The sequence below is a fragment of the Monopterus albus genome, unplaced genomic scaffold, assembly GCF_001952655.1.
Source record: "Monopterus albus unplaced genomic scaffold, M_albus_1.0 scaffold51.1, whole genome shotgun sequence".
Lineage (NCBI taxonomy): Eukaryota > Metazoa > Chordata > Actinopteri > Synbranchiformes > Synbranchidae > Monopterus > Monopterus albus.
The window spans coordinates 3,403,328-3,424,453 of NW_018127931.1; the positions used below are offsets into that span (position 1 = coordinate 3,403,328).

The 21,126-nt window shown below is 40.4% G+C and overlaps 2 protein-coding genes across 5 annotated transcripts in view; one reads left to right on the plus strand and one right to left on the minus strand.

Annotated features, from left to right (window-relative positions):
* fbxo18 (F-box DNA helicase 1) overlaps nt 1-10,776 on the plus strand; it is a 16,556-nt gene extending 5,780 nt beyond the window's left edge. Inside the window, exons 5-21 of one of the 2 annotated variants that reach the window (XM_020601451.1) lie at nt 25-172; nt 291-472; nt 567-641; nt 1,096-1,187; nt 1,895-2,063; nt 3,872-4,088; nt 4,205-4,292; nt 4,380-4,475; nt 4,576-4,712; nt 4,876-4,972; nt 5,079-5,245; nt 6,213-6,309; nt 6,404-6,595; nt 6,861-6,986; nt 7,285-7,391; nt 9,793-9,927; nt 10,163-10,776. In XM_020601451.1, the coding sequence (XP_020457107.1) occupies nt 25-172; nt 291-472; nt 567-641; nt 1,096-1,187; nt 1,895-2,063; nt 3,872-4,088; nt 4,205-4,292; nt 4,380-4,475; nt 4,576-4,712; nt 4,876-4,972; nt 5,079-5,245; nt 6,213-6,309; nt 6,404-6,595; nt 6,861-6,986; nt 7,285-7,391; nt 9,793-9,927; nt 10,163-10,321 (2,284 nt within the window). In that variant the 3' untranslated portion in view covers nt 10,322-10,776. Of the gene's footprint in view, nt 1-24; nt 173-288; nt 473-566; nt 642-1,095; nt 1,188-1,894; nt 2,064-3,871; nt 4,089-4,204; nt 4,293-4,379; nt 4,476-4,575; nt 4,713-4,875; nt 4,973-5,078; nt 5,246-6,212; nt 6,310-6,403; nt 6,596-6,860; nt 6,987-7,284; nt 7,392-9,792; nt 9,928-10,162 lie in introns of both variants that reach the window. The other variant, XM_020601452.1, reaches the window with a different exon arrangement.
* A 5,197-nt stretch (nt 10,777-15,973) lies between these two features.
* The window catches only part of il15ra (interleukin 15 receptor subunit alpha), a 12,078-nt gene continuing 6,925 nt past the window's right edge, over nt 15,974-21,126 (minus strand). Inside the window, exons 7-8 of one of the 3 annotated variants that reach the window (XR_002275058.1) lie at nt 16,907-17,060; nt 15,974-16,662 (exon numbers count right to left, since the gene is read on the minus strand). Coding sequence is in view for 1 of the 3 variants with exons in the window: in XM_020601321.1 (XP_020456977.1) it covers nt 16,982-17,060 (79 nt within the window). In the remaining 2 variants the exon portion in view is untranslated. Of the gene's footprint in view, nt 17,061-21,126 lie in introns of all 3 variants that reach the window. The other 2 variants (XM_020601321.1, XM_020601322.1) reach the window with 2 other exon arrangements.

Here is a 21,126-nt window from a genome sequence, read left to right on the forward strand (position 1 = left end):
CATGGTTGTTTGTGTTTTGGGCAGTTTAATGGGTCAACATAAAGTTGGAGAGTGGGTGAGGCCAGAGGACGTTCTGGAGTGTGTTAAGAAACATCGCCTTTTTCCTCAGGCTGAGGCCTCCATCACATTACGCATTCCTGATATTCAGAAGTGCTTCAACCTTGATATTCAGGTATGGCTCACATACACAAATAAACAAAAGTCATCTGGAGTAATGGTGTTCACAGTGTGTACATAATCACTTTGGAACTTAATTAAAAGTCCTGACAACCTTTGTTTCTGATCACTAGGGTCCTAACCCATATGCTGCCATGGCTGTCATATTGCTCTTAAGTGAGAATGTGGGTGATGTGCAGGACTTGGTGTTCCTGCTCACCGGGTGCATGTCGCAGACTGCCATCGCAGAGTACCTCAGCCACATGGCCATGATGTTGCTGGCTTTAAAGAGGAACAATATCCAGATTAGCAACAGGTAAGAGCTGCAAGTGTCAGCATTTTAAATGAACACATCAAACATGACTTCCAGTCACCCTCCCCATGATTATTATTCTTTGGTGCCTCCTCAGGTTGCATTACAACATCTACTATGTACTTCATCTGATGGAGAATGGTCCCTTTTCTGTTTGCTCCAGTCAGAGCTGGTGAGATCCAAAAATACACTATTTCACTTCATAATGACATGGTGCATTAAAGGCTTAATAGTATGAAAGAGCTCAGCAGCAGTTTTACATTCAGTGTGTCTGCAGGTCTTAAAGTCTTAAAAATCGCCAAATCCAGTTCCCTCAATAAAAGGACTTTGAAAGTATTAGTCTTAAATTTATTTTATGTGATGTAAACTCATGGACAATTGGAATAGATAGTAAATCCCTTAAAAAGCTTCAAATTCAGATGTTTTTCTGTCTTGTATTTTGGTTGCCTGTGAGACGAAATGTTACAGATTGCCATTTTTAAGTACTGTGTTTTAACTTAAAACATTAACATAGAACAGTTAACATACATTTAACTAAGCAAGACTGAACTGATTCATGCTTATCTGAGGTTTGGTGTTTTTAATAGTCTGTATGTGTGTGTTGTGTGTGTTGGTGTTTCTGCTAGGCAGTCTGAGATTGAGCTCACACGTGAACAGAAGCAGATTCTCAGCCACAACATCCAGGCAGACCATGTGGTCAAGATCATAGCTTTTGCAGGTACAAAATGCCTCTTAACTAAACGTTTCTGTTTTGTATTTGGCACAGACATGCACAAGCTCCACCTCTGTGAAGGTAGGGCGGTTGGAGAGGGAGGGAATGGATAGAGCAGGTTAAGTAAATGTGTGTTTGGGTACTTCATTTGACTGGGGTGGCTTGCATTGGAAGTGGAAAGGAGTTTTGTGACAGGCAGTCACTGCTGCTGATGGCACATTAGCTGTCCACATTCTACAATCCTCTTGTAACTCAACCAGGAAAAATGGAAAAACAGTGTTTCACTAACCAGTGAAGAAGTCTATCAGTTTTTCTGAGCAGAGGAAAGTCACTGTAGCCCTCCACCTGTTTATACTGTTTGTATAAAAGAGAAGCATAAGTAAGCTACAATCATACGTTTGTGCAGTCTTGTAGTTGCGTATCAGCTCTGACCTAAAAAAAACTCTGTAGTTCTGTTTAAATGTAATGTATAAATATATGTTGTTTACCTAATTATTTCTCCCAGTTGGGCTTCATGTTGCTTAATGTCAGACTGATTTTTATGAGTGTTATTTTGTTGAAACTGAATTTAGCAGTCCAAGCCCTGAAAGTGCCATTTTGAAACTTGTAGCCCACCTGCACTAATGATAGATTCCAGAAGTGCCAGTATGTCATCTGGGCCAGTCTCGCATATCATAGTGTTAAAGGTTAAACCTCAGTGCTGTCTGTCACAGGTACAGGGAAGACGACCATGCTGATTAAGTATGCTAAGCAGCGGCCACACCTCCGTTTCCTGTATGTGGCCTTCAACAAGTCAGTGGCCCGTGAAGCAGAGTGTCGCTTCCCCAGAAATGTGGACTGCAAGACTGTCCACTCGATGGCCTACAATGATGTTGGGAGGAGGTGAGAAGCCAAGTTTGAACTGAGATTCTCCCAGTGGCAGTGACAGACTGGATTGTTTGTATTCATAACTACTGACAATTTTTTTGAACATAATATCTGAGATGTGGTGGAGGTGGGAGTCATTCCACACTTAAAAACATAGTTGTTAATCAGATGTCATGGAAGGAGCCTTGCTGTTGGCTTGAGGACTGCTGTTTCCTGTTCTGCGGTAATCGTTCTCACTTCCTGTTTCCTGTGCTTGCTGCCAGATTGTTTACGTATTAAGCTCACCATTTCCTAGGTTTATCTGAATTGTTTGAGTTGATAACATACGCCTGCACTACTTAAGCACCTGCGTTACAGAAGTTCTTGCTAATTACCAAATTTTAATTGCTACTTTAGGTTGGCTAGCTTAGAAGCCAGGTAAGCTAGTAGCTTAGTTGAGAGTGTTGTAGAACTATTTTGGTTCTTGTTACCATTGCTAACTCTAAGAGACGAGACAGTCCAAGTAACTTCAAAACAGTGCTGATTTATTCAAAGGATCACAGGTAAAATTAACATTACACGCTCAGGTATCTTGCACCTCCAAACTGCTCGCAGGTGTGTGTGTATCTGTTGATTAAGTGGTGTGTAACTAAAAACATTCTCACGACCTCTAGAACATGTCGTGACTTAAACATAAGAACATATTATGGCTAAGGCTACAGTTATACACGTCATAATAATAATATTAAACATCCTGTCTGCTGACAGTCATCAACTCTTCTCTCTAGTTATCCTTGACCAGATGTACCCTGTAGAAACTCATAAGCATGACTAAGCATTTAACAGTCTAACTAGACATCCTATCTCCACTAAACATTTCTAATACATAAAGTATCTATCCAATTTCTATCTGACTAAAAATACCTAACACCGGGATCTCTCTTCTCCAGCAGCTTCTCTGATCCCAGCGCTGTATGGACTTCACCTGTGCCCAGACTTTGAGTAAATTTCCTGTTGATTTTAAACAGTCCTCTCCTGTCTTCACTTCTCGCGTCAGAGTCAGTATGGTAAAAAGTACCGGGTACAACATGGGGAAGCCAAGAATCAGTTGTTATACCCCAGTTCTTTTATTGAACAGATCTGAATGAAGACGGAGTCCGACTTGCTTCATTTTAGTGCTGGTTTATTTAAAAAAGGCCACAAATAAAAGTTACAGAAGCACAAACCCGGGTGGCTCCCTCCCTCAGACGAGCTGCTGGAGAAGAGAGATCCCGGAAACACAGAGCCTAATACATTTATAAGATTTTGGGCTAACCCCTTACACAGACAGCTGTAAAAACATCAGGCATTAGAGACAGTCCGACGTCTCCTTCTCTTTTCTAGAGCTCCACATGTTTGGAGGCATGCTTGGAGCAGCTGGACATAACAAAATGAAGAATTCCGTGTATGTGTATGTTGTTTGCGTGATGTGTAACTAAAACATCCATTTAGACATAATTCTTACACAATATTAATACAAGAAAACAAATGGTGTCAAGGTACACTTTTCAGAGTCAACATTATCTTCTAACCTTAAAGTAGAGCACACATGAGCAGACTTTGAATCTTACTAAACTGCATTACTAACACACATTAAAGTCTAACACATTAAAGTCTAATAATTATCTGACTAATTTATTAATTTCTAACACTATGTTAGAGTACATCTCTGATTATATAGACATGCAACAGTAGAATAATCTTGACTTTGGCTTGTTTTCCTGCTCTTTTACCTGAGGTATATCTGTTTTTTCCACTTTATAATCACATCATTTGTTCTGCACCTGTGATCTTCCCTGTGGCAGGTACCACTTTCATAAGAAACTGACCCATAATCTGAAGCCTTTCACCATCAACTCTGTTCTGCCTGAAGGTCGCAGTGGCTTCACCAAGGCCAAAGTGGTAACATCAACCCTGAACAACTTCATGTCTTCAATAGACCGGGTCATCACTACCACACATGTCCCCAGCACATACTTAACTAATAACATCAGGGTGTACATAGACAATCTTGAAAAACAGGTATGGACAAATTAATGTGTACAAGTGACATGCCTCATTTTTTTGAATAAATAATCAGCAGCATGAGTGGTACAAAGTCAAATATAAACTGCATGTCTTTTATTGCAAAATCCTAGTTATTTGTCAGTGAAGCACGGAAGATCTGGGCCAAAATGAAGGATCTGAATGAGACAGAAGTAAATGCCTACCACATGACCCACGATGGTATGCTAATTGTAAATTAGTGAAATGAATACAAGTAAGATTAGAAGGAACTCTGCACTGATGGTCACTGGACTATTTCATTCCCAGGTTACCTTAAGTTGTGGCAGCTCCAAGTCCCCAAACCGCGGCTGTCTGACCAGTACGATGTCATCTTCATTGACGAGGCCCAGGACTGCTCTCCGGGTAATGATAGAGTAACTGTTATGTAGTTCTCCAGTGTTGTGGAAAAGCATTGTTGTGACTATTTAGATATTGACAGTCTTTTTATTTTCACCCATCTCAGCCATCATGGATGTGCTGTTGTCTCAGTGCTGTGGGAAAATTCTGGTTGGAGACCCACATCAGCAGATCTACACCTTCAGAGGAGCTGTCAATGCCTTGCAAATTGTTGACCACACACATGTGTACTACTTGACGCAGGTAAACACAGCAATACACAGGCATGTAGATTTTACACAGTAAAGCACCAGTAAAAGTAACATTGAAGGTTTATGAGCATCAAATATGTAATTAATAAAATAAAGTTAATTATATTGTGTTAATAACAGAAAGGAACTACTGTCACACTGATGTCTTTGTGCAGAGCTTTCGGTTTGGTGCTGAGATTGCCTATGTGGGTGCCACTATCCTCTCAGTGTGTAAGCATGTCCAGAAGATACTTGTAGGAGGAAAGCAGAATGGTAATTAATGCAAACTCTTCATGGAAATGTAGCATTCTTCAAACTGGCCATGGTTTTAATGCCCTGGAAAGCCAACTGTCATGCTATTCTAACTGCCCATTATAAGGCGGTGTGTGTGATAAGACTGCAGACAACATTATGGAAGCTGTGAAGATGGGTGTGAGTCAGTCCCGGGGGAAGACAGCCATCTTGTCGAGATGCAATCTCGGTGTGTTCAGCACGGCCGTCCAGTTGACTGATCCCAACCCTCACTGCCGTGTCCACATCATAGGAGTGAGTGTATATATATGTACACGCAGGCAAAGTAGTAGTAGTAGAAAGCATATTTTACATCATGAAGTTGGGTCAGGTTAAATGTGGCATCCTTGACCTTCATTCCACCACTTCTGCCATGTCTGTTTGAAATGAGAGAATGTGTTGAATCAAAGAAAAACATACTTTATTGTCTGATAAGTAAACCTCTGATGTGATAGAGGTTTCAGCCTCATCACAGCCACAGAAAAACAAGCAGGAAGGGCTGCTCGTTTAAAAGAATTTTGACATTTTGGAAAATATACTTATTGACAATTTTGTTGAGGAGAAAATTGATTTCACCAATAAATTAGGATCACACTCAATATCAAGAATTCACATTATTCTGTCATAAGACAAAACCTTTTCAACCATCTGGCCTTCATCACCCAAACATAATTTATTTCACCCTCATGTTTATACAGTAAATATGAAGCCAGAAGCCACTTAGCTTAGCACAAAGACAGGAAACAGTATTGGCTCTGTGAAGGTAATAACATACAAATGTTGTTTTTACATATAAAGAGCCATGCTAGCCTTTTCCTTGTTTCCAATGTTTACGCTCAGCTAAAATAAGCTAGCTGGCAGCTCACTGTAGCTTCATATTGAATGGACAAATGTGAGAGTGCAGTAGTATCAGTCTTTTCTAAGTTTCGACTACACAGGACACTCTTATAAAAGAGAATTTTAATCTCAATGAGGTTCTCCTGGTAAAATAAGGGTTAAATAAAATAAGCACATTTTCTAAAATGTCAAAATATTGCTAAATTCAAAATTCATTAGCATATAGCAGAATTTACTTAAATTAAACATCAGTAGTTGTTGGTGTTAAGTTGATCTTGCCTTTATTAGCTGCTTATTATTATTGTCCAGTGCATTCCCACTCTTATCAGAGTGCATTCAAAAATCCATATAGTTGAAGTGCTTACGGGTATAGCTTTTCCTTCAGGGTGTCGAAAAAATCGGCCTGGACAGGATCCTAGACATCTGGCGCCTGATGCAGGTGACAGGGAAAGTGATCCAAGGGAAAAAGCAGCAACCAAAATGTAAGACTCAAACAAATGCACACATATGTATTTTATCTCTTTTCCCCCCTAAAGCTGACATTTGATATTAATGTTGAATTTTCTCTGCCTTCAGTTAAGGATCCTCTTATTCGCTCCTTTGCAATGAAAGGTCCAAATGCCTTCTGGGCTCTGAAGAAGTACATCATGCAGACCGAGGACTTGGAACTGTCGGCCAAACTCAACATTGTTGAAAAATATGGAAATCGAATCCCTGAGCTGGTGACACGCCTGCAAAAGTGCTCTGACAAAGACATTCACACTGCAGGTATGGATACACATAACTGCAAGGACAGTTGTTTTTCCCAGAAGAAAAATTATGCACTTGCATGATGGCCTTACCAGAGTACTGGTGTTAAATGGGAGAGGGCTAAATTATTAACTCACAGTCGGTTCAGACAAAAATAAAAAATTAAAATGTAAAATTCTAGTCTAGTGTTTCTGCACATAAGACCTTCCATATTTTAAATCTCTGAAAAACTGTATTTTTTTCATTGATGCCCACTGTATTCTGCACTCAACTCTTCTTCCAGACTTTATAGTTGGAACAGTCCACAAGGCTAAAGGTCTGGAGTTTGACACTGTGATGATTAACGATGACTTTGTCAAGGTTCCGTCCTCCAGGCACAACCTGCGCCACCATCCTCACTTCTCATTTGGTTAGTGTTTGTTTGGACAAACCTTTCTTCTGCTTCAGAAAGCCCATTAATAAATAAACACTAAATTATTCATAACAAAGTGAAAATGTTTTTTCTGAATTTTCTGCAAATTAATTAAAAATCAAAACCTAAAAAATTCTTAGACGTGTATCCACCAGGGGGCACTGACAGGCTGCATCTTACATTGTAAAATGTCCCTCAGAATGTATCAAAAACGTTTCAGTAAACAGATTGGCAACTGACATTGAACACATTCTCAAAAGCAATACTTTAAGAAATTATTTGTTTCCCTGCTTAGCCAACATTCCAAGTGATGAGTGGAACCTACTGTATGTGGCAGTGACTCGTGCCAAGACCTCGCTGATCATCACTAAGAGCATCCGACACATCCTCACAGTGGCTGGGGTAGGACATATCAGACAGCACATGTCACCTCTTATTCTAAATGCTTCTGTGGTTCAACCCATAGCCACTAGTATATCTGTGTATCTGATAGGATGTAGTTAGGCACAAACATGTGCACATACTTACAGGCTCCCAAGGATCTAATTTACAAACCCCATTTCTATTGAAGCTGGGACATTGTATTCTGTTCTTAATTTACATTTTACACAATCACTTGCAAATCCTTTTTGATCCATATTTAATTGAATACACCACAAAGACAAGATATTTAATGTTCAAACTGATAAACTTTGTTTTTTGCAAATATTCACTCATTTTGAATTTGATGCCTGCAACATGTTCCAAAAGAGCTGGGACAGGGGCAACAAAAGACTGGGAAAGGAATGCTCAAAAAACACCTGTTTGGAACATTCCACATGTGAACAAGTTTATTGGAAACAGGTGAGTGTCATGATTGGGTATAAAAGGAGCATCCCAAAAGGCTCAGTCATTCACAAGCAAGGAGGGGGTGTGGTTCACCACTTTGTGAAGAACTGCGTGAGCAAATTGTCCAGCAGTTTAAGAACATTTCACAACATACAATTGCAAGGAATTTAGGTATTTCATCATCTACAGTCCATAATATCATCAAAAGATTGAGAGAATCCAGAGAAATCTCTGCATGTAAGCGGCAAGGCTGTAAACAAAGACTGAATGCCCGTGACCTTCGATCCCTCAGACGGCACTGCATTAAAAACAGACATCATTCTGTAAAGAATATTACCACGTGGGCTCAGGAACGCTTCGGAAAACCATTGTCAGTTAACACAGTTCATCGCAACATCTACAAATGCAAGTTAAAACTACCATGCAAAGCAAAATCCATACATCAACAACACCCAGAAATGCCGCCGGCTTCTCTGGGCCCGAACTTATCTGAGATGGACTGATGCAAAGTGGCAAAGTGTGCTGTGGTCTGACGAGCCCACATTTCAAATTGTTTTTGGAAATCATGGATGTCGTGTCCTCCAGGCTAAAGAAGAAAAGAACCATCCAGATTGTTATCAGTGCAAAGTTCAAAAACCAGCCTCTGTGATGATATGGGGTGTGTTAGTGCCCATGGCATGGGTAACTTGCACATCTGTGAAGGCACCATTAATGCTGAAAAGTACATACAGGTTTTGGAGCAAAATATGCTGTCATCCAAACAGCTTGGCTTTGTAGTAAAAGAGTGCGGGTACTAGACTGGCCTGCCTGCCTGCAGTCCAGACCTGTCTCCCATTGAAAATGTGTGGCACATTATGAAGCGCAAAATACAACCCAGACCCTGGGACTGTTGAGCAACTGAAGTCATACATCAAACAAGAATGAGAAAGAATTCCACCTACAAAGCTTCAACAATTAGTGTCCTCAGTTCCCAAATGCTTATTAAGTGTTGTTAAAAGGAAAGGTGATGTAACACGGTGGTAAAAATACCCCTGTCCCAGCTCTTTTGGAACATGTTGCAGGCATCAAATTCAAAATGAGTGAATATTTGCAAAAAACAAAAGTTTATCAGTTTGAACATTAAATATGGGTCAAAAAGGATTTGCAAGTCATTGTATTCCGTTTTTATTTACGTTTTGCACAATGTCCCAACTTCATTGGAATTGGGGTTTGTAAAATTGTAATTTCTTTTTAAATATTGAAACTCCTTCACCAGGGTGGCAGTGTCCATCTTTACATAATCAGAACAACACACTATGTCCATCCATCCATTTGTGATCTATATTGCTTATCCTGAACAGGATTGCTTGGGGGGCTGGAGCCAATCCCAGCTGACCCTGGTGAGAGGCAGGGTACACCCTGGACAGGTTGCCAGTCTATTATAGGGCTGACACTAAGAGGCAGACAACCACATGCACCCACACTCACTCCTATCGGCAATTCAGAGTCACCAGCCAACCTAAGTTGCGTGTCTTTGGACTGTGAGAGGAGGCCGGAGTACCTAGAGAGAACCCACGCAGGCACAGGGAGAACATGCAATCTCTGCACAGAAAGACACCAGGTCAGCCGAGGTTCCAACCCGCAACATTTTTGCTGTGACGCAGCAGTGCTAACCACTGCGCCACCATGCTGCCCAATATAAAGCATCCCTGATTCCTATTGTCACTCACACAAGGAGCAGATATGTGGCTTGACACACATCATCTGCATTGTATTTGCTATATTACTCACAGGGTTACACACACTGATAAGCTTGGTGACAGTCTCATAAAACATGTTTGCTGCTAGTGATACCCTCTGTTCCAAAAGGGAGAAAATAGCACATGAAAGGCCTGTACAATTAAAAAGATGACCATAAAAGTCCCCTTTTGCAGAGGCAATTCAGTATATTAATACTAAACAGTTTGCCATGTAATCTACTTCCTGTCCTCTCCAGGAGTACTTCCTGAAGTCTGAGATGCCCACCTTGCTGATGAAGACAGATGAGCCTCTTCCATGCTCAATCCCAAACTGTCCCAACTGCATCACACCTGGCTCAGCATTCGTCATGTGCAAACAACAGATGAAATGTGTAAGAAGACTAAAATACTAACAAACCAATTTCCTAATGCCTGTGAATACTGCTTTGTCTTTTAGTAGACAAAATTTACTATTGGCTTACATAGCTATTACTTATTTTGTGAAGTTTGTACTTTCAAAAATATTTGACTGTACTAGTTTTTGTCAGGCAGAAACAAAAAAGCAAAAAAGTTGTAAAACATTCAAATATTTCTTTTTTTAAGCCTCCTTCTTTGACCTTTGTCTAGACTGATGGTGTGTCAGAGGGTGGCCCGCTGTGCGAGAGATGTGTGTGGGCACGCATCGGGCCGACCGCCTTCCTCATGACTGATGATGTGATCTCTATGGCTGAAATACCAGAGAGACTTGGCCCAGACATCCGTGGAATAGTGTTGGCACTTTTCTAATACTGAACATTTTCAGGGACCTGAAATGAAAGTTTTCTTTAGAGTTGTCCTGAAAAGGAGTTCTATGTGACCTAAAACACATTAACCAGGACCTGAACAGCTAATAATAATGCTGGTCCTCAGTCAGCCAAAAACCCTAAAACAGACTGAAAACTTTTTTTTTTTTTTTTTTTTTTAAAAAAAAGCTCAATTTTGTTTTCAAGAGATGGAACATTCAAGGGGTCACTACTTACCAACACTGTGACCATGTTTCAGGGGGCGGCTGTGGCTCAGGAGGTAGAGTGGGTCGTCTCCTAGCTGAAAGATTAGATTAATATACTGTATAGTTGACATGCCCTCAAGAAAATCACCTATAGTTCCTAATGGCAGCCAGTCTCGGACTGCGGTTTAACCAGAGAGTTCAGTGTGATTATGTTAACAGTGATGGAGAATTGTGTATTTGTTGAAATGTTAATAAAAAAAGATGTTGGCAAGCTTCTGTCCAAAGATAAAAAATTTTTCTGAGATCTTCTCTCTTCCTTAATCATGTGATAGAAATCAATAGGGTTTTAATGGCTATAACAATCTGTATTTGTACTTTTATCTTTAGCTTCTTGTTAAAAAAAAAAGCAGTATCTTCAGACTTAAATGAGAAAACATTGCTTATCATTTCATAACTGGATGAGTAAGTAAAACGTTACACAGTTTGAATAATACCATGTTGGCAGGGGTTTTGTAGCTTTAACAATACTCCAGATTGTGTCCCCTCTAGTGACTGCACTGGGATGTAGTGTAATCTGTGCTCAAGATCTGATGGTTAACAGCTGCTACCAATTTGCCTTGACTTCTCTGGAACATACAGTGGATATAAAAAGTCTACACACCCCTGTTAAAATGCCAGGTTTCTGTGATGTAAAAAAAGAGACCAAGATAAATAATTCCAGAACTTTAGCCACCTTTAATGTGACCTATAACTTGTACAACTCAATTGAAAAACAAACAAATCTTTTTTTCAGTGGGAAGTAAAAATAAAAAACTAAAATAATGTGGTTGCATTAGTGTGCACACCCTTAAACTAATATTTTGTTGAAGCACCTTTTGATTTTATTACAGCACTCAGTCTTTTTGGGTATTTTGACATATGCAAACTGATCCACGATCCCTGGTATGCGATAAATAGGCCCAACACCATAGTAGGAGAAACATGCCCATATCATGATGCTTGCACCACCATGCTTCACTGTCTTCACTGTGTACTGTGGCTTGAATTCTGAGTTTGGGGGTCGTCTCACAAACTGTCTGTGGCCCTTGGACCCAAAAAGAACAATTTTACTCTCATCAGTCCACAAAATGTTCCTCCATTTCTCTTTAGGCCAGTTGATGTGTTCTTTGGCAAATTGTAACCTCTTCTGCACGTGCCTTTTTTTTTTAACAGAGGGACTTTGCGGGGGATTCTTGAAAATAGATTAGCTTCACACAGACGTCTTCTAACTGTCACAGTACTTACAGGTAACTCCAGACTGTCTTTGATCATCCTGGAGCTGATCATTGGCTGGGCCTTTGCCATTCTGGTTATTCTTCGATCCATTTTGATGGTTGTCTTCCGTTTTCTTCCACGTCTCTCTGGTTTTGCTCTCCATTTTAAGGCATTGGAGATCATTTTAGCTGAACAGCCTATAATTTTTTGCACCTCTTTATAGGGGAAAACCCATAAACCAATCAACTTTTTAATCAAAGTACACTGTTCTTCTGAACAATGTCTTGAACGACCCATTTTCCTCAGGCTTTCAAATGCATGTTCAACAAGTGCTGGCTTCATCCTTAAATAGGGGCCACCTGATTCACACCTGTTATTTCACAAAATTGATGACCTCACTGATTGAATGCCACACTGCTATTTTTTTAACACACCCCTTTCAACTAATTGCCCAATTGCACAGCCTTAAGAGCGTGCATATCATGAATGCTGGGTCTTGTTTGCTTTCTGAGAATCTACTGCACCTACTGGTAACTTGTTTGCCATGTAGCAATAAAAAATATACTAAAAACCTGGATTATTCTGGTTAGTCACATTGTACGAGATCCCTCTGATGCTTTGGAAGTTCTCTGCGGGCTATGGCTTTTGCTGTAGGATGCAACTAGGAAAATGTCAGGAATAGCCTACTGGAACAGCTGAACTTTATATGGGGTTAATCAGAGGGACTTTAATTGATGGCAGGTGTACTGACTCCTATTTAACATGAGTTTGAATGTGACTGCCTCATTCTGACAACAGTCACAGCCCCACAGTAAGAGGGTGTGCACACTAATGCAACCACATTATTTTAGTTTTTTATTTTTACTTCCCACTGAAAAACAGATTTCAGTTTGTTTTCAATTGAGTTGTACAAGTTATAGGTCACATTAAAGGTGGCTAAAGCTCTGGAATTATTTATCTTGGTCTCGTTTTTTTACATCACAGAAACCTGGCATTTTAACAGGGGTGTGTAGACTTTTTATATCCACTGTAGATAAGCATTATTTCCTGGACTGGCAAAATAACAAAAACAGCTATGAATGATAAAAAATTTTAAATGACAATTTAAAAAAATGTACATGGAAGAAAATAAAATAAAAATAAAATATGCATATTAAAAAATTTAGTTATTAAATAGGACCCCTCTGTCAAGCTCCTATAATTTGCCGATGACACAATGGTCATTGGTCTCATCTGAGACAGTGACGAGTCAGCCTGTAGACAGGAGGGTGAACAGCTGGTCCTATGGTGTAGTTGCAATAACCTAGAGCTGAACACGCTCAAGACAGTGGAGATGGCAGTCGACTTCAGGAAGAGCCCCCTCACCATACTCGGCAGCACTGTATCAGCAGCAGTGTCCTACAAGTTCCTGGGCTCCACTGTCTCCCAGGACCTGAAGTGGACATCCAACATCAGCACCATCACCAAGAAGGCACAGCAGAGGATGTTCTTCCTGTGCCAGCGCAGGAAGTTCGACCTGCCCCAGGAGCTGCTGATACAGTTCTACAGAGGAATCACGCAGTCTGTTCTCTGCTCCTCCATCACTGTCTGGTTTGGCTCAGCAACAAAGCAGGATAGGATCAGACTCCAGCGGGCAGTCAGGACTGCAGAAAAGATCGTTGGTGCAAGCCTGCCCTCCATGGAGGACCTGTACAGCTCACGGGTCAAAATGAGGGTGGAGAGGATCACTGCTGACCCCTCACACCCTGGACACAGTTCGAACTCCTCCCCTCTGGACGGCGTTACAGGTCACTTTGCACTGAGACAATCAGGCACAGGGACAGTTTCTTCCCCCAGGCCATCACTCTGATGAACACTCAACCAAGGACAGTATGACTGGACCATAACCCTCAGTGCAATAACTGTGACTATATCTCGTACAGATCATACAGATTCGTACAGACCTCTGTTTCTTGCACCAAGACTACCAGGTACAAGGCACAGTTTCTTCTCCTGGGCCATTACTTAACTTACACTTGATTAACACTTAACGCACAACAGTATGAGTGGTCAATAGTGAAGAGACCTCACACTCTGTGTAGACTATGCAAAAGATAACCTAGAATACACATGGTGTGCTAAATATAGACATGCCAACCTACTGTATATGTAAACTGGTCACAGGGTAGCTAGCTAATGATCACAGAAATATTGTACGCAGCACAACTATGTTCATAGTCTGGCCAGATTTTGTATCATTTCTCCAGTTTAGAAATTCATTTGCTGATCAAAACCAACTCAAGTGTGAGAAGATGCTGAGATGAAGGTTTGGGGCTACAGGATTCTAATGCTTTTCTTCAGTGAACAGTTTGGCTGTCTGGTTGTGACGTGTATTTATATGGCAGTTTATCTCATTGTGTATTGCATTTTAAACACTGCAGATGTGGCTTGCATCTGTAAACCTCAACAGTGAAAGGTACAGTGTTGCAGAAATGTATACAAACACACAGCTGAGCAGACAGAGAGGAATGGATGTGAAGGACCACTCCATAATGCAACAATCAGCCAGTAACAGAGACTGTGTGAGCAGTTTATCAAACAGCTGTGAAACAAGAAGAACACACATTTGCACAAATTTGCCTGTCGTTCCACTGCCATCCAAAGCAGGCTGGATGGCAGCGGAAACAAATGTAGAGCCTGTGATGAGCGTTGCACAGCTTGACATGTTTCCGTAGGTTCCTATGATAGAAAAACCTCTGAAGAGTTCAGAAGTTCAGAGTTGAGACTGTTGGTGTAAACATATTACATATTTGCATGCTCACACTACACTCTTTTAAAACAGTGCTGCCTGTTGAACACTTACATCACTTAAATTACAAACCCCCCTTTCCTTTTTTGAGTTTGTTGCAGGCATCAAATTCTAAATTTGTTTTGTATTTACAAAATGTAATTAAGTTCGTCAGTGAAAACAGGGAAAACCTTTTCTTTGTACTTTTGTCAGTTAAATAAAGGTTCAAGTAAAGTAACAAATCACAGATTTTAGTTTTTATTGGATTTTGGAAAATGTCCCATATTTTCTGGAAATGGTGTTTGCAACTTGACTTTATTCTTTAACAAAGTAGATACCTACATTGTCTCCTGTCTTTGTGTGTGTCTGTTTCTCCGAAGGGCATGGCCTTTTCTCTAGAGGAGCGACAGATTTTGGGGATACATGGTCTGTTGCCTCCCAAAGTGGAGACTCAGAACCTTCAGACTTGGCGCTTTCAGAATAATCTCAAGAAGATGACTGACCCTCTACAAAAGTAAGGGCATATTTTGCTTAAAATGTATGTAGTATGGCCACAGAATAATCTTATGTATGCAGTTTTAAGCACTTTTTATTTATTAATGTACCATCTAATATAATATCTGTCTCTAGCTAATATATCTTTAAACGCGTTCCGCTTTGGGGCGGTCTTGTATTCCTTCCTAAAAGCTTGGGTCCTCTACCAGAGGCCTGGGAGCTTGAGGGTCCTGTGCAGTATCTTAGCTGTTCGTAGGACTGGACTCTTCTGGACAGAGATCTCAGATGTTGTTCCTGGGATCTGTTGGAACCACTCTCCCAGTTTGGGGGTCACAGCCCCCAATGTTCCTATTACCACGGGGACCACTTGTGCCTTCACCTTCCACATCTTTTCTAGCTCTTCTTTCAGCCCTTGGTATTTCTCAAGCTTCTCATGTTCCTTCTTCCTGATGTTGCTATCGCTTGGGATTGCTACATCTATCACTATGGCCTTCTTCTTCTGTTTGTCCACCACTACTATGTCCGGTTGGTTGGCCATTACCAGTTTGTCAGTTTGTCTATACACACACACACACACACAAGTGTAAGACCATTTATCACCTACTGACTTGTTTTGGAGAAGATATTTTGTGTTTATCTTTTAAAGTGACAGTGGAGAGCAACAGGAAATATTTAAGAAGAATGAGTAAAAGGGCATTGCTGCCTTTTAACCCAGTATGACGTAATGCTATTAAGATAAATGACCCACACTGCCTTAAACAGCAGCTAACCTGTGACATATTTCAAGAGTGATTTCAGTGGAAATTAGTTGGTTGCAATGTTCCAAGCTTTGAGTCAGTTTGACTATAATATAACTGAGGGAAAGCACAAAAATAAAAGTTATTAACTGCATAAAAATATCAGCAGTCCATAAGTAAGCACAGAAGAACATTAATGAAAAATAAAGCTGTAGAAGCTTTAATAAATGTTAAAACATAATAATACAGTCATCCATTGATTAAAACATTTGAAGCACCTCATGCTTACAAGGTTTACAGGTGTCATTTTATACAGGGAAATTGTTGCTAAGGGAAAACCTTACACAAAGATAAACATTTGCATTATGTGTTAATGTCTTTCTGTTATGGCCAATTGGTTTTGGAGTCAGTTTAACCATGGCTGTAGTTACCATTCAGAACTGAGGTCACTTATGTGGTATTTTATCTGATAACTGTATTTATATGTATATTCCAGTATTTTTACACCAGGGTGGTTAAACACTACCAGTCAACAGTTTGGACCATTTAGAGTTTCCCATTAAATTGAATGGGAAGTTGTGTCTTGGGTAGGTGTGCATGTCCGAAAGGAGTTTTAAATTGCTTTTCTGCTAGTGGCTAGTTTTGGTTTTGATGGTGAGCTGCTGTTTATTCCTGGAATGTCTGCAGGCCATAATGGGATGCAGAATGGAAATTCCAGACATGCATCTAGTTTAACAGCCTTGCAGGATATAAGGCTCGCTTTTGTGAAGACTGGTGGCAACCATCTGGTTTGGTGTCTGAAGTGTTGTTGACCAAAATTCCTGAGAAGCTTCTAGTTCTCTTGTCTGCTCTGTGGGGACCCTCCCCTCCAGTATCACCAGATGTACTGCATATGAAATAAAAACAAAAACAAAGCACCAGGTTCCATAGTTGTCAGAATTAAAGCTCATGTGGTGTTCAAATATGGGGTGTCTTGAGATCTACTAAAAAAAGTTCAGCTTGGTGGGAATATGCAAATGACAAATGCCAAATCATTATGATTTGGCCTAATGTCCACAGAGCATCATATGGTCAAACAGAGGTGACACGCACATGCATAATTTGTAGTTCAGTTAATAAGTATTCCTCACAGCATGGAGGACAATCCCTTGAGCGCTTAAGATGTTATGTTGTATTCTGGCAGCAGAAGGTCATAGGGTCAAACTTTATGCCTGTCCAGATAAAACACAATTCATGGGTGTCACCTCTTCTCGTGACGGCAGTGGGAAGTTGTTTCTTGACCTCCTAAGATTAAAAGGAAATAAAAATAAGATTATAAAATTGATAAGTGAGCACAAGGGGATTTCAACCTGACTCTTAATACATTATGATTTTTTAAATCAGTTTTTTATTATATCAATACAACAACAATAAAACTGCTTCAAAATAGCAAACAAGTTAAGTGGACATGCGCACACACACAAAGAACAATTGGTGTGGTATATATGCAATACCAACAAATTAAATTAAAGAGGCCACAGTCTCTATGGCTTGGTTCCATGCACTTCTGGTAAGTTCGGTGGCTCCATTAATTCAGGAAGTGGAAAGCTGCACGTACAGAATATCCATAAAGGATTGGAGCCAGTGACTCATAGTGAGTATATGAAATGGGTGGCCAACATTCTCTTGGTGCCTGTTGTGATGGAAAACTGCCGTTATTAATATATTGCCTTACTAACATACTGATTGTTCCTATGCGATGTTTATATATAGTTATTTGTGGGCTTGTGAAACCACACAAACGTCTGTGTCTTCAGTGAAAAGCATGTCCTTATAGTAGATGTTAAACCAGACAGCTACTTTCCTGTGTGACAGATGTTTCCTTAAACCTACATATGACCTTAAGAGACCGAAACCACAAGCAACACTCATGGTCTATGTATAAAAGGAAATGCTCAGAGAGCTTCTCCTTCAGACTGTTGTGTTTGACATTCTGTGAGAGTTTGCTCCTTTCTGCAGGAATAAATGCGCATCAAGCTCCAGAATTGGTATCAAGTTTCATTTTGCTTTCACCGAATCCTGATAAGACAAATTTTGCCATAACACTGTTAACTCAGTCAATAAGATCTTTCTTTGAGATCTAGAGACACCCACGTGTCATTCAAATGGAATATGTGCATGGACCTCTGTATGGTTATGAATAAGAGTTGCGATAATTTGGCAGCAGCTTCGCTCCAAAAAACAGCCACTGGCAGACAATCCCACATCACATGAATGAAGAACAGAAACAACAGTGTGCTCTGCTGTTGGTTTGTTCCTGCTCTTTCCTGTTCCTATGGTAATCGTATTGACTTCCTGTTTACTGTGCCTGCACCAGGTTGTGCCTGCTGCAGATTGTTTACGGATTAAGCTCACTGATTTCCAGGTTTATCTGATCAACAGCACAATTTCTGAGTCACAACATATGCCTGCACTACTTAAGCACCTGTGTTATGGAATTTCTTGCTAATTTCCAAATTTAACTTGATAGTTTAGGTTAGCTAGTTTCTAAGCGAGTTAAGCTAGTATCTTAGGTAATTCTTTCTCTTGCTTGGAGTGTCATGCTCGCTTATTCCTCTGCCTCTTTTAGTGGTAATGGTACTTGTAATAAATGTCAGATGCTATCAGCATTGGAGGTGAGGGTCACTGAATTGGAAGCGTGGTGCCGCACCAAGGAAAATAGCTCAACTAGCCAGGCCCATGTAGCCAAGTAGCTAGCCCAAGCCCAGTGCTTCCTGAGCAGCTGGGATTTTAGCCAGGTGACTGAATGACAGGTCACAAGAGATGTAGCTCGCAACAAATGCCCACGGTTCATCACCTGCCTGTTCACGTTTCAAATCAATTTTCCCCTCTCAGCGACAAACCTGCTGATAAAACAACTCTGGTAATTGGCGACTCCACAGTCAGAAACGTGAAGCTAGAGACACCAGCAGCCATAGTTAAATGTATTCCTGGGGCCAGAGTGGCCAACATTGAATCCTATTTGAAGCTGCTGACTAAGGATAAATGTAAATACAGTACGATTGTTATTCACATGCAAACTCCACACAGAAAGGTCCCGGGTGGGGCCCGAACCCAGAACCTTCTCGCTGTACTCCGGCTTCCTCCCACAGTCCAAAGACATGCAGCTTAGGTTGATTGGTGTCTCTAAATTGCCCATAGGAGTGTGTGTGTGTGCGTGTGTGTGGTTGTTCGTCTCTGTGTTAGCCCTGCGATGGATTGGCGACCTGTCCAGGGTGTACCCCGCCTTCGCCCGATTGCCGGCTGGGATTGGCTCCAGCCCCCCCGTGACCCCGTTCAAGGACTAAGCAGTAGAAATGAATGAATGAATGAATGTTATTCACATCGGTGTTAATGAGTCCTGACTTTGCCAATCAGAGGTCACTAAAATTAATGTTGACTTGGTGTGTAATTTCATCAAAACAATGTCATACTTCATAGTTTTCTCTGGACCCCAGCTCAATCTGACCAGTGATGACATGTTTAGGCACATGTCGTCATTCATCTGCTGGTTGTTTAGGTGGTGTCCAGAAATGATGTGGGCTTCATAGACAATTGGAAAACATTTTGGGGAAAACCTGGTCTGATTAGCAGAAATGGCATCCATCCCACTTTGGATGGTGCAGCTCTCATATCTACAAATATGGACAACTTTATTTTACAACCTAAATTATGGCAACACAGAGTTGAGTCCAGGACGCCAGGTCATAGTCTCCTCTCTGCTGTCTCTTAGCAGCTGCTACCCACCCAAAACTCCCAGTACCCCATAGAGACTGTGTCTGCCCCCCGACCACCTAAATTATATAAATCAAAAATCAGCTCAAGAGGAGTTATTCATAAGAACCCAATTAAAGTTAAGACTATTCCTGTTACAGAACAAAATAACAGGGTAATCAAATGTGGACTATTAAATATCAGATCTCTCTCATCTAAATCTTTGTTAGCATTTTGTCTCACTGAAACCTGGTTACAGCAGGAAGAATATGTCAGCCACTTCAACTTTACTCCTATACAAATCAATAATCTTATATACATATAAGTGCCCTTCATAGTGCCAGAACTGCATATTATTCATCACTGATAGAGGAAAATAAGAACAACCCCAGGTTTCTTTTCAGCACTGTAGCCAGGCTGACAAAGAGCCACAGTGCTGTTGAGCTTAACATTCCCTTAGATCTCAGCAACAATGACTTCATGAGTTTCTTTACAAATAAAATCACACTTGTTAGAAAAAAATTAATCAGATCCTTCCCAAAACACCCCCAGGTGTGTTATCAAGTACAATGGCTTTAGAATTATTTGTAAGACATCATTTATATTTAGACTGCTTCTCTCCCACAGAACTCTCTGAGTTGACCTCAACAATTGCTTCATTTAAATCATCGACATGTCTCTTAGACCCCATCCCGACCAGATTGCTGAAAGCCATCTTACCCCTAATCAACTTGTCCATATTACATCTAATCAACCTCTCTCTACTAACAGGCTGTGTTCCACAGGATTTTAAGGTTGATGTAATTAAACCTCTACTCAAAAATCAGATCAGTTGGTCAAACTTCAAGCATGTCTTAAAGACATAAAGGTCTGGATGACCTGCAATTTCTTACTTCTAAATTCGGACAAAACTTAAGTCATTGTGCTTGGGCCTGAAAACCTTAGAAATCTGCTGTCTAATCATATAGTTACTTTAGATGACATAGCTCTGGCCTCCAGTACTGTTGAGAAGAACCATGGAATCATTTTTGACCAGGATGTGTCCTTTAAATCACACATAAAACAAATCTGTAGAACTGCCTTCTTTCACCTGTGCAATATCGCCAAAATCTGGAACATCCTGTCTCAAAGTGATGCTGAACTCTTTACTATTAGGATGTCCCAATAATTCCATAAAAATCCAAGGGGGGTTTGATGGGTTTTTCCTCTATAATAATAATAGTAAGGGTACCTTACTATTACTATTACCTTACTATTACTAGTAAGGTTACCTTGTAAAGTGTCATGAGATGACTTTTGTTGTGATTTGGCGCTATACAAATAAAATTTGAATTGAACTGAATTCTCATCACAACTGTGGAACAAGTTGTACATGGAGTGTTCAGGTAAAGGAAACTGCCATGAAATACTACGAGCTTTAAGGGCTGACCTGATTTGTAAGTCGAAAAAAGGAAGAAGATGGTGTCTGAAAAAGATTTTGTCTCCTGAAAAAAGCATAAACCTTTGTCATCATAGAGATCACCCAAATAATATATATTAGTATTAATCTAAACAGAAGGAAAAATAGGCTTATTATCAATTAAAAATCCGTAACTATAAAACAAAGGAGAGCAGGAAT